The sequence below is a fragment of the Molothrus ater genome, chromosome 3 (genome assembly GCF_012460135.2).
Source record: "Molothrus ater isolate BHLD 08-10-18 breed brown headed cowbird chromosome 3, BPBGC_Mater_1.1, whole genome shotgun sequence".
Classification (NCBI taxonomy): domain Eukaryota; kingdom Metazoa; phylum Chordata; class Aves; order Passeriformes; family Icteridae; genus Molothrus; species Molothrus ater.
The window spans coordinates 89,714,169-89,727,049 of NC_050480.2; the positions used below are offsets into that span (position 1 = coordinate 89,714,169).

Below are 12,881 nucleotides of genomic sequence, written 5' to 3' on the forward strand. Positions count from 1 at the left end.
AGGGTGTGGTGGTTGTGCAGGTGGCTTATTTGCAGTCTGTCACCGTCCAGATGCCTCTCCTGCTCTGTCACACACCTGCTGGTTTGATGGCATTGGGGAACACAATTCCAGCCAAATGTGCTTAGTGAACAGCTCAGGAGGAAGTACGGGTCAGTCCTTCACACTTCTCACTTTTGTTTGGTCAGAGGTGCCCTGAGTCCTCTGGGTGAAGGTGGAAGCCATGGTTTGTGTGGGGGAAGACTGGGCTCTGAGGAGGCAGGGAGCAGTGGTGGCACCATGTCCCCGGCGCACAGTCTAGGCCAGCCATAAAGGCCCAGGTCTCAGTCCCCTTCCTGCTCTGCATGCATGGTAGGAAAGGGTACAGCCTCCTACTGATCCTAATTAAAACCACAGATAACCTGCTCTTCAGCAAGTAGTGAAACTGCTGTACTGAAAAATTAAAAGATTTTGATCTGTGACTTGTGTGTATATGCAAGCAGCAGACCAAGACAACCACGCTTAATTTTGCAGTCCTAGATTAACTTCTGTGAATCTAATTAGATTAATTTTTTCTTTCTGCCAGCTTCAACATGACTGTCCAGTCATAATACAGAAATGTTTTGAAATCAGAAAAATACGAGAGTATTTTCTTGTTACTCTGAATTCAAAAAGTGATTATTTTAATTTCTCATATACAGGTTTACCAATAAACAAATGAGGAATTGCAGCGAAATATGTATGAACAAAAGGAAAACTCTAGCTGATAGACTTAATTTTAGTGGTCAATTCAATTTAAAACTCTCAAGCTGGAGGTGTTAGCCTCATTTTTCTATTTATTGAAGAAATAAGCTTGTTGAGGCTTAACCCAGCAGTCTAGCAGCTTGGAGGGTGGTTCCTCCTATAAAGGACTGAGGTAATATTTCTTGTGGCATTACAAAGGTGAAAGTCTTTTGTGTGGAACTTTCTATTCCCTTGGAAATGTCATTTGGAGAGAAACAATATTTTATTGTAAAATCCACTGGAGGGTCACTCTGCATGTTGCAAGTTGTTCAGGCATGCACGTGGGATTTTATGTTTTGTTTCTTGGTGCTCTTTTAAAAAACTAATATCCAGAAGTCATTTCAAATTGTGCACAAAACAATTTACAAATGAATAGGAGTTCTGTCCCCCCTTTTCCCAAAAGTTATGTTTTATTTCTTAATTGACAAAACATGCATCTTTTATAAAGTGTAGTTGCAAGGGGATGATGCTTTATGCCTCACCTTGTAGAATTGTGTGCAGTTTGCAGTCATGTGGTGTACAAAATGAATATGGGAGATGCAGTACATTAGAAAATTTGAGTACCCCAGTGATAAGGGATCCTGCACCAGATAGAAACGAGGCTCAGAACCTGTCATGCAGGAAATTACCCACAAAAACTTCAGAAATCTGCTCTATATGCTAATGTGTTTTAAGTATGCAGTGGAAGCAACTGGAAGACTGTGAAACATGAGGGGCAATGGGAGGAGTGGAGTGGCATTTCCAGCACCACTTCCTGCATCTGGAAATCATGCTAGCTGTGGCTTTAGTTTTTATTGATAGAAACCCCATGGGTGAGTAGAAGAGAGGGGGAATTGTTAAAAAGATGTTTTCAAAAATTGTGACACATGTAAGAAACCATGGTTTAATACAAGCATCTTTCACTTGGAACAATCTCGATGCACATTAGAAATATGATTTGTAGTAAAACTGCAGTAAAGCTGAAGTAGAGGCTGTGCAGAACAGTGCCATAGAACAGAGCCTGCAGCCTGATTTCCTAAAACCAAGAGTAGATGCTTAGGTGATGTGTATCAACATAGCACATTGTGGCTTTGCTTCTTGCTACAGGTTACCAGATGCCTCTGTGGTGGTGAGGAAGGCTGCCAAGGAAAAGAAGGAGAGAAAGATAAACACAGGAAAAAGTTAACAAACAGGCTTCACAGGCCAGGAGACAGTGAAATGAGAAGGAAAGAAAAGTGATGAAGAGGTAAAAAATTGAAATGAGTCTCTTTCCCTTAGGTTTTTGAGAAGATGTTAATATAATTTTCTAATTGTGATTTTTTTCCCACAGCTCATTCATAGTTACATCTTCTACTCACAGCAGCAGCATCAAAAATTTGTATTTAAGCACTGATTCATAGAAGCATAGAAATTAGCTGAGTAGGAAGGAGTAATTTAATCATATAACATCATCTATAGGTGATTACCTGCATGGGATTAATGAAGAAGTAAAGATCCCCTGACAGTATAAGAGAGGAAGGGAGCAATGTTTGCAAATGTACATAGAGTAAAATAGAGAATGCTGAAGAATAATTTTACAGCTGATGAACCTGGAATTTATCCAAAGTCAGATAATAAAAAAAAAAAAAAAAAAGGCTCTAAGTGAAAAACAGTAATTAGAAAGGGCTACTGTATATTGCATAGGACTCTTATGAAATACTACTTGAACAATAAAAGATATCCCAAGATTTACTGTGTCTACTTAAGCAAAAAAGCAATTTGAGATAATTCTTCATAGAAGTCATTTGGGTGTGTAAAGGATTAACATAAACCAGCTTGTCTCTTATTGATATTTGCAATGGTTAAACAATGCCCAGGCACAAGGACTATCTCTTAACTTAGGCTGGAAGGGTATATTTCCCCTCAACACTCTAATGCTCTTTTTGATAACTGGAATTCAAAACATAGGAGTGGAAATAGAGTCCTTAGAAAAGATTCCTTTATTCTTTTAATATCTTGTCTTGGATAAATCCAATTTTTTAAAGTTGTTTTTTTGTTTGTTTGGGTTTTTTTCTTTTGTTTTTGTGGGGTTTTCTGGGTTTTTTTTTTGTTCCTTTCTCGTACATGCAAAGGAAAAAGAAATAAGAAGCGATAACTGTGGAAAACTGGACAGCTCAGGTGCAGTGAAGTCTGAAGAGTGACTGCCTTTTACGTAAAGTTGGTGAGGCAGGGGCTTTGTTTTAAACCTTTTGGGAAGTTCAATCCCATCATTTTTCTCCATACGGGAAGATCAACAAAATTAGCTTATGTTGTGAACAACTTGGTACATCATTGTGGTGAGGAACCACAACTTTAAAGTACTGTGCGTGAGCCAAATCCAAGTGGCTCAGGACATATGCAACTCTTAATGTGTTTTTGCTGTGCCTGTGTATGTTGTGCACTTCAGAGATAGCTCACCTCAGAAGAGGATATGATCTGTATGGGAAAGGTGGAGAAAAAAAGACAGGCAATACACACACACAAATTCCTCCACTGCCCATGGTGACTGCTTTTCTTTCAGGAGTTTTACCATATCAGAAATGGTTTTGAGAAGGAAGCTGCAAGGAACAGGAGAGATGTGGAAAGATCATGAAGGTAGTGAGGACAAAGCTTGCAGAGAAGAGAGTTGTGGTTGGCACAGGCAGAAGAGCAGGAGCTGAGTGAAACCTGAGCAACCTGTGCAGGGACAGGTCCCTAAAAACAAAGATACTGGTCCATAAAAGAACAATATGAGGGTCAATTTTAATGTGGAAGAAAGGGAACAAAAGGATAGGTTACAGAAGAAAGGCAGCAAGATAAAAAAATAGGTAAAATAACATTTGAAGAGTCTGTGTTTTGGGGAGGACAGCTTGTTGATTGATGCAGTTTTCAGGAATGTATGAACTCACTCCAAAGCACTGGCTGCTTACAGAGAGTAAAAATCTTCTGGATATGGTCTGGATACATGTAAGACAGTAAAATCTTGCAGACTTGAACAGCCACAATCATGGGAATTCTGATAACTGCAGGGAGAGGGGGGGAGAACAGGGGCTTGCTCTAGTAGGACCACAATAAATTTAGGGATTAGACAGAGTCAGAAACCCGAGGGCAGGACAGGCAGGAAGTGAGGGTTGTATAACAAGACACCTTTGCAAGGGCACCATTTGAGAAAATAAGGTTTTGAGGTTGCAGGATGGTTTAGAGAGGTTGATGAAGATGGAGGTAGTCTGTAGGTCTTGAATACATCACTAAGAGCTTGTTGGGAAGATCTTCTATTGCACAACATGGAGTGGGTGGGCATGATCCAGGATAGGTGTGAATGGGGAGTTGCCATGGACAGGTCAAGAAATGTCTCCAAACCCATTGTAAAAGCAGCAAAAACTCAACAGAAAAAAAAAAAAAAAGATGGTGTCAGACTAGCAAAAGTTTCCATTTTCATGAGAAGACTGGTAATTTCTGATCAAGTTGACTTAAGTAGCCAATCCTTTATATTGTTCCTGACTTTGATTCTGATCATGGGGAAAACATACATCTTCATCAATCTAGTGGCATTTGTTGGAAAACATTCTCTGTGTTTAGCTAATGACTTAATTAGAAAATCAGTAGTCAGCTGGCAGTGAATGGTGAGTCTTTATTTAACAGGAAAGCACGGAAATTAGCCATCCATCTGTTTTTTCCTGTTAATTACCTCTAAATATTAAAATTGAATACAGCTTTCAACCTGATTGGTAGTTGAGTGGTAATAGCAGTGTTCACATACTAAAGGGAATCCTTTAGTAGAAATAAAGATGATGCAGCTCCTGTATATTACAGCTTTTATCCCTGTTTCTGAAGCACTGCTACCTGCCTATGACAGCTGCTGTGGGAGGTCACAGCCAGCATTTCCAGTCCTTCAGACACACTTAGGGCTTTAAACGAGTTAGTCTTGGCAACAGAGTTGACTGAGCTGTTGTTTTTCCAGGAGAAAACTGACTGCACACAGCACATCAGAGCAGTGCTGAGCTGTGAGGCTGGCCCCACTTTGAGGTTTGCTGTTTGTAGGGGGTTTGGACTAGCTGGCCTCCAGAGGTCTCATCCGAGCTAAATTATTCTGTGTGCCCTTAGGAGCAGCAGTCAGAGCTGGAAGCATCTCTCATTTTGTGGGTTTTCCACTCTGAAACACCTTTCACCAGCACTGTCACTCCCCCCTCTTCCCTTCTCCTGTCAAAGACCCCTGTGCAGCCCACCCACCCCACAGCTAAGCCAGAGACAGCCCCAAAGAACCTGGCTGGGTGCAGCTTCTGCCTCAGCTGAGTTCCTTGGGGTGGCTCAGACAGTCTGCTGGGGCAGTCTTGCACTTTTACTCTTCCCTTTCTGGTCATCACAGCAGCTAGGCACCCTTGTGCACCCAAGGGACACCAAAATTTACTCTCTTCTAGCCATAACTGCTTGTGTGTCCTGTTTTCTCTGCCACAGTCAACTCATTTCAGAAATTGTGCCGAATCCTTGTTCTTTAATAATAAATTCTGTTGTTCTTTCTGAAAGAAAAAAAAAATGCTGCAGCACTTCTTATAAATACCACATTTTTATTTTTATTTCCAGTTCTTTTGTTTTGTTTTGGTTTTGGGTTTTTTTTCTTTTTTCTTAATAACATATCAACTCTGGGGAGCTGCTTTGGAAGCTTTGTTGATAGGCAGGGTCAGGACACACTTCCCTGATTCCAATCAACAATTTCCACTTCCAACAAGCTGCAAAAAAGAAAAACCATAATGGATGTCTGTGCTTCCTCACTAGAATAAATTTTTAGTGGCTGAGATAATTTTCCTCTCTTTTTAGGTATTAATGTTTGCTAGTAGGGAATCCAAACGTATCTGCTGGAGGCAACTGCAACAGTAGCTTCAGAAGGTCAGCTGGAGTTGGACCTCTCAAGCTCAGGCAGGGAGTCCTGTAAGAAGAATCCCACTGCATGTGGGTAAGCAGCAGGTCATGCTTTTGTCACCTTCAGACTTGGTTTACACTCAGCTTGTGGCACTGCATCTTTCCAGCCAAATGCTTTCTCTCACCAATAAGGATGTCATTTCCCAGTTCCATTTGCAGTTTATTACCCACATATTACTTACACTTCCTTGACTCTTGATAAGAAAAATGATTGTCATCTTGTAAATTTCCAAAACATTTTTCAGAGATGGCTTCCAGTGCTGTTACAACACTTTTGCTACCTCTAGTATTTGTTTTGATGGATTTGGAGCCGCCATACTATAGTTTTCACAGTTATTGGATGTCAGCTTGACATATGTGGTGTCACCTTTGTTGTGTATTGGTGTAATTCAAAAAGAATTTGTCCAGAAAAATAGACAGGGAAGAAAAGGGTGCAAGATGGTAATAAATATTTAAATCGTGCTTAGGAGTTTCAAATGGACAATACCAAATTCTCAGCTTTGATTTTTCCTCTTCTCAGACTGATTTCCACAATATTTGAATCAGAAAGTTTTAACTTCCATAAGCAGAAAAGATCAGATACAAAGGACTTTTTGTCTCTCAGGACAGGGGAAGTAGGTCTGTGAAGGACTCCCAGAGCAAGAAATCCTACTAGAGCACCTGACCATAGGTTAAGTGGGCAAGATTGCCATTGGAAATTGTGAGATGAGAACAAGGCATATGTGCAGACTGCTATTTAAAATAAATTATTTTAGTGAATTATTTTATTTTTTTTCCTGATATTCAGAAATAATTAGGTTTAACTGATGTTTTTGAATTTCTGTATATAGCTGGCCTGCTGAGAAGATATCCAGTTGTCTGAGTTGGTGGGGGTAAGAGCCATAGATCCTTGGGGTTGTGCACCACAACATTCAGGTGAAGTGTGGCACAAGTGAAAAGTACCACCCCAGAACTGAGTAAGGCACAAGGCCTGAAGAAACAGGGTTAGTGTTATTGGAAGTGTGACTGCTCAGATGTGCAGTTAGTTTCACAAGTATGACACTTGCTAGCTCCATCCTCTCAATTGCCAAACAATCTCACAGCTGTCTGCCCAATACCTTGAATATAAATCTGGAATATTACAGAAAGAGAGCCACTTATTAAAATTCCTTTGGGTTATGAAATGGGGTCATTTCTAGATGCAATGAACTGAACTTTGCTTTCTGTTTTGGGAGTGTATTCCTGAAGAAAGGAATAGTTTATTCTGCCTCAACCCAAGGTGGAAATGGTGGTAATTTTCCTCCTGTAATTTTCCTGTAGTAAAGAGGTGCTGTTTAGCTGTCATGATCATGAAGTTATTAATTTTTGAATATGTATTTATGGGGTTTAGTTCATACAGTACATAATTTAGATTCTTAATAGTTTGATTCTTAAATGGAAAAAGTATAAAAGTGAATATTGTTTGCTTCTTGAATCATTGATTACACAAAATGTCTTAGAGACATGAGTACCTAATACTACTAATATTTTTTTTGTTGTTTCATTTCTAAAAAATCTTTTCCTTTGTAGAATAAATTTATTTCAAACCCTTTACTATGAATATCACTAGAGATTAAAAAATGGCATAATGAATTACAGGCTGAAGAACAGTCAAGCAAATAGGCAAACACAAAAATCCCCTTTATCAAGGGAAACAGTGGCAGAGTCAAATAGTTTTGCTCATTTTTAAGGCCAGGAGTCATGCCAGCATCATCATCTCTCAGTACTTCTAAGTATGTTCTCGACACCTGATGAGCTTTCTAAAGGCCAGCTTGAAATCCTCGTTAAAGCTCGTGTACAGCAAAGGGTTGATGAGCGAGTTGACATACCCAAGCCAGGTTAAGAAGTCTGCTACCTCTGGAGAGACAGTGCAAATGTGGAGGCCCACAAGCAATTCCTTGATGAAAAAGGGCAACCAGGACAAAATGAAAGCACCTAAAATCAGCCCCAAGATGCGAGCAGCCTTTCGTTCTCGTGTAGTGGAGATCTGCTGCCGGTCGCCAGCTGGGTCCAAGTCATTCTCAAAAGGAGGAATCCTCACGGATGCGTTGATTTTATCAAACTCTGTGGTTGGGTCAGATGTGGAGAAGTCCGAGACACAGAACGTCTGTGTGAGCTTGCAGCTGGCAAATGAGTTCTGGCTGTCAGTGCTCCTGTTGCTGAGGTGGCGGCTTGAACCCCGCTTTTGGTAAAGGCTCTTTGCAGCATGGTAAATTCTGTAGTACAGGATCAGGATCAAAGTCAAGGGGATGTAAAATGCCCCGAATGTGGAATAAATAGTGTAGATGACATGGTCATGCTGAATGCGACACTCGCTGGGAATACTGATGCTGTGGTGGTTTCTCCAAAACAGGGGGGGCATTGATATGAAAACGGAGATGGTCCACACAGTGACTATCATCAGCCCAGCCCTTTTTGCTGTTCTCTTCCTGGCGTACTCGATGGCGTCTGTGATGGCCCAGTACCTGTCCAGCGCGATGACGCACAGATGAAGGATTGAACACGTGCAACAGGTCATGTCGACGCTGAGCCAGATCTCACAGATGAAGTATCCCAGAGTCCATTTATCCATCATTATGTAAGTGATGCTCAAGGGCATGACGAGAACAGCAACAAGGAGATCTGTCACAGCCAGTGAACATATGAGATAATTTGCCGGCTGGTGGAGCTTCTTGGTTGTGGAGATTGCTGCAATTACAGCAGAATTCAGCAGCATAGTCAAGGTTGTGATTGTGGCCAAGGTCAGGGTAACGAGCATCTTTTCAGTTACTGTCTTTGGCTTTGCAGCCTCACTGGCTTCAGTGGTGCAATTTGTGAAATTCATTTTCCCCTCCAGGATGCAAGAAGTTGGTAATGAAGAGTTCCAGGCTCAGAAGTTATCCATTTGAAAGAGATACTCTATGTGCAATTTTAAAAAACTTTTTTATAATCCCATATTCAACAGAGCAGCAAAAAAGCTTCCAGGGTTCTTCCTGGAAAGAAGAAATTAATTGTTCATTGTTTTCCTAGAAGAAAAAAACACATATGTGAGTCAATCTAGGATAATCCCACCTTTTGGTAAAAAAAGTTTTGCATTTCTAATATTATAATCTCAAATAAAATGTTGGTCTGTTTTCCGTTCTCTTCTCTTGCCTTTACTCTCCCCTTTTCTCTGCATTCATCGTTCATTTTTTTTCTTCTCTAAAGGGCAATTTGGGCCAGATTTCCTGCTGATGTGAAATGGTTATTCCTTCTTCATTTTGGAGATTTCACTTAAAGTAGGAGGCAGGACTAAGGGACCTCCACAGGTTCCTTTTCACAAACATGTCTATGATCTTTGTGATACAGATACCAGGAGCTAGCCCTTTTCCAGCTTGTTAAAATACACTCCAGCAGATGAAGAGCTGAGGGAATTTGCCTCTTCATTTTAATTGCTATATGAGCAGAATCAATTACTTTTATTAATCACCTTTGGAAAAAAAGCAGCAGAGCAGCCTACCTGAGTAAAGGCATGCCAACATTTCGTACCTTTCTATTCTGCTTTTTCATATCCATGTCTGTATTAATATATTAGAAACGGTACTTTAAAATTATTCTAGTTACTTTTATCATGCACGTTTTCAACAATGTTTAAAGCTTTATGGAAAATGCTTGGTTTTACACAGCACATCAGTGTTGCTAGGAGCTCATATAGTTTTGTCTAATTATTCCTGACATTTCACATATCCCACTGTGAGTGTCTTTAGAGGAGACAGACAAAAAGCTTCTGCCATTGCTTTGAGATTTCCATCTAATTGTGCTCCCTGTCAGGGAGTCCAGCGTGATGCAAGAACAACAATTAACAAAAAGTTTAATTTTATTTCAGAAGTTCACATGTCTTTTCAATACATCCCAAATGCTAACTGAATCCAGAGTTAACAGTCCATGAAATGCAGCTTGGGATGACCTCTGGGACCTTGCTTACTCATTTGTAATTTATCTTGGCATAAAGGATGTGGAAAACTGAAAGTCAGAATACTTATCCACTGAAATAAACAGAAAGATTCCTTCCCCTGGCTTCATTTATTGGAGTAAGGAGGCTTCTAGGTTAGTTGTACAAGCTCCCTTTACAAGCAGGGGAAAAAGATAGTGGCTGCTGGAAATACACTTGTCCCCTCTCAATACAACCCTTAAGGAAGATGCTATGAATCATATCCTGGAAATGCTGATCTTTCTCTATTTTCACTACAAGTGGCTCCTCCACAGTTGCATTTAGAATACATGCCTGGTTTTTAGATGGCTAAATCTGAGAGGTGAAACCTATTCTCACTGATACCAGTGGGAGCTGGATTAGGATCTGAGTTTGCACATGCAAGCTAATGAGGAATTAAGAAATTGAATGAGGAATTATGCATTTAAAGCTAGTTGACTGCTTAGCTTTGTGTACATATGCTCTTCTTCAGAAACTGGAGTGTCATTTCAGAATGAGCTGAATGATGAAAAATTAAAAATAGAAACTTTAGATAAAAACTTCTATTTGTGGATAGGCTCTAGAAAAGCAGATCCGGACTGCTGTAGTCTCTGGGTTAGCAAAATGTGAGCTTTAATTCTGCTCAAGGAACAGCAGAACTGCCTTCCCCCCAAAGCATACGCCATTCTTAAGAAACTACTTTAAACAGATTTAAACTACGAATAGCCTTGGAGGAAATATTAGGCCTGCTTATTGAAAATTGACTAGAGAAGTCAGATGGAAATCCATCCATCAGTATTCATGTGGCTACCACACATGGAAATGTCAATTTGATTGTTTAGGCCTAAAGCCAAAATATCAGCTCAAACCTTCTTCATAAATTGTTCATGGGAGTCTTTTCTGTCAAGCCAGATTCTCATTTCCTTAGTTTGCACCCTCATTATGTCTGATGCTTTAATCAGAGGATGAAACAAAGAGGCTTTCTCTCCCTCTCTGCACACCTGGAGCACAGACCAAACCCAATTGTAATCCATATCCTTACCTCAGCGCTATCATTTGGTGAGAGTACCTCAGCTCACAAGCACACTCAAAGATACTGGGAAGACACCATGGAATTAACATCTCCTCCACAACCACTTGTTGATCTGTTGCACACACACAGGGGATCTTGTGATGCTTCTTGTCTTCTGGAGCCCTGAAGTTTCATGGCCCTGGGACATCCCCCTACCCTGTGTGGTCCCCACCACTTTCTCTGCCTACATACAGGTTTAATCCAGTAAGACCTGAATTGCTGTGGTTTTCCCCAAGATGGCCTACACTGATGTATCCCAAGGAAAATCCTTTCAGAGCTCTACCTGTTCCCTGTACCTCAAGGATACGCTGAAAAATAATTTTTTTTGCTTTCCTTAATTAACTTGTATTTAAACAAAATTAATCAGATCCAAACATCAGGTTTCCTTTAAGACAAAGGATACCACTGATAACACAGGGGAGTTTGGCTTTACAAGTCTGCTACTGCTCAGGAGGGCCAACTTTTTTTGCCTGGAAAGCACTGCAATAATTGAAGACAGGGAGAAATATAAAACAAAGCATCATCCCTGCCTGCAGGTAGTACCTCAGACCCCACAAGCTCATGGTAATCTAAACCCATCACTGGAGAGTTAATTCAGTTTTAATTCCCATGTTCCTCATGGGAAATGAGCCCTTAGAAATTCAGACAACATAAATACCACATAAGAGCACTAAGCCAGTATTATTAGGGAAGTATATTTAAATGCTGAAAAGTAATTTCACTTTTTGAGAGCTGAAGGCTTCTTCTACAGCTGAAATTTTTGCCTCTTGTCCTCCTACCCAGATGATGAGGATACACACTGGCATTATAACTAGTTAGTTACAATTAATTGACTGTAGCCCTGGCTGTTCACCTCCCAGCTCACCTCCTGTGCCAGAGCAGCCTGAGGTGCCTGGTGCTGTTATGTTCTGTCTGTATAAGTTGGACTGTTCTGTTCCCCCTATCATGCAATGGTTCTGCCCTGGCTCTCCCCTCCCTCCCTTGTGCTGCTCCCAACTCCTCCCCAGTTGCCTTGGAGATCAATGTACCCTTTCTCAAATCCCTCCCCAGTGCCCTGTCCATCACCTGGCGCTCCCACCCTTCTCTCTAGAACTCTCTAGAAACTTCCAGCTAGAGCGTCAAGTGATTGGCTCAGGGGCTGGGGCCCCACCTTCAAGTTATCCCCATTGGTGTTCTCCCTAAGTCAACCTTTTGTATCCCACTCCCCTCTGAAACCCTATTCGTCCAAGGACTGACTCTTCCCTTGTTTCCCTCCCTCCTTATAAGCTGTTGCAACTTCCCCCTTTCTGTATTTGGCTGTCGGTTTCCCTGGGACCCAATAAATCTGGATTCACCACAGCTGGAGAGCGCATTCTTCTTATTTCTGCTGACTGTAGCCACAAGCCAAGCTGTGTCCTACCACAAGGTAGCGCTGCTGTCATAGCACAGCGCGTTTGCCTTAGGTGCTGTCCTGAACCACGGAGATCGGGACAGTGCCCCCGTACTGCTAGCGGTGCTGGATAGCTAGCCGGGACATCTGAGAAGGACGATCACTCTTTCTCCAGCTGGACCGCTTCATGGTGCCATCTCAGCACTGCCTCCTGAGGCTCATGTCCACTCTTCTGCAGTGCCTCCTCCCCAGCCACTCTCCCATTGTCCTTGCTTGTCCAACTGTCTTCCCTCTACTTTTGAATTAGAAGACACAGATAGAGAGTACTTTGGCCCAGGAAAGAAATGATGTTTTAAACTGGGAAGTGATTTACAAAGAGATGCCAGTGATTGACCTTGCTTGGAGGGCAGGATTTAAATGCTACTTACCATCAATCTTTTAAAAATGCAGGTGTGTTTGTGGTCATAGCATGAGTGTTAACAAGGAGAATTTTACTATGTCTAAGCAATAATAGCTGGTTTCCAGCATCTCCATTACTTGCATACAATTGCTATATATAGTATTGCTATCACTATAGTAATTGATTGTGGTTTTCTAAGTGACATCTTGGAAGGGACATTAATAACAGTTATCTAAAGTGCTCTCACTAAGAGCACTGTGTTTATGTTTTGCAGCTGTATCACTTTAGGCTGTCAGTCATTTCCTACAGAGAGGATTTTACACACACAGACTAATTTCCCACATTTGATGCAAGAAACTCATCTGGCTTCCTCCAAATGGGAATCAATCATGTTTCATGTAGCTGATTATTGGTAATGGCTTTGAGTGCTGTTTAGGCGGAA

At 41.1% G+C, this 12,881-nt stretch overlaps 1 protein-coding gene across 1 annotated transcript in view; it reads right to left on the reverse strand.

The window, feature by feature from the left end:
- Positions 1-5,207: 5,207 nt before the first annotated feature.
- HTR1E (5-hydroxytryptamine receptor 1E) overlaps positions 5,208-12,881 on the reverse strand; it is a 37,074-nt gene continuing 29,400 nt past the window's right edge. Inside the window, exon 2 of the mRNA XM_036381268.2 lies at positions 5,208-8,675. Coding sequence (XP_036237161.1) covers positions 7,400-8,494 — 1,095 coding nt within the window. The 5' untranslated portion in view covers positions 8,495-8,675 and the 3' untranslated portion in view covers positions 5,208-7,399. The remainder of the gene's footprint in view (positions 8,676-12,881) is intronic.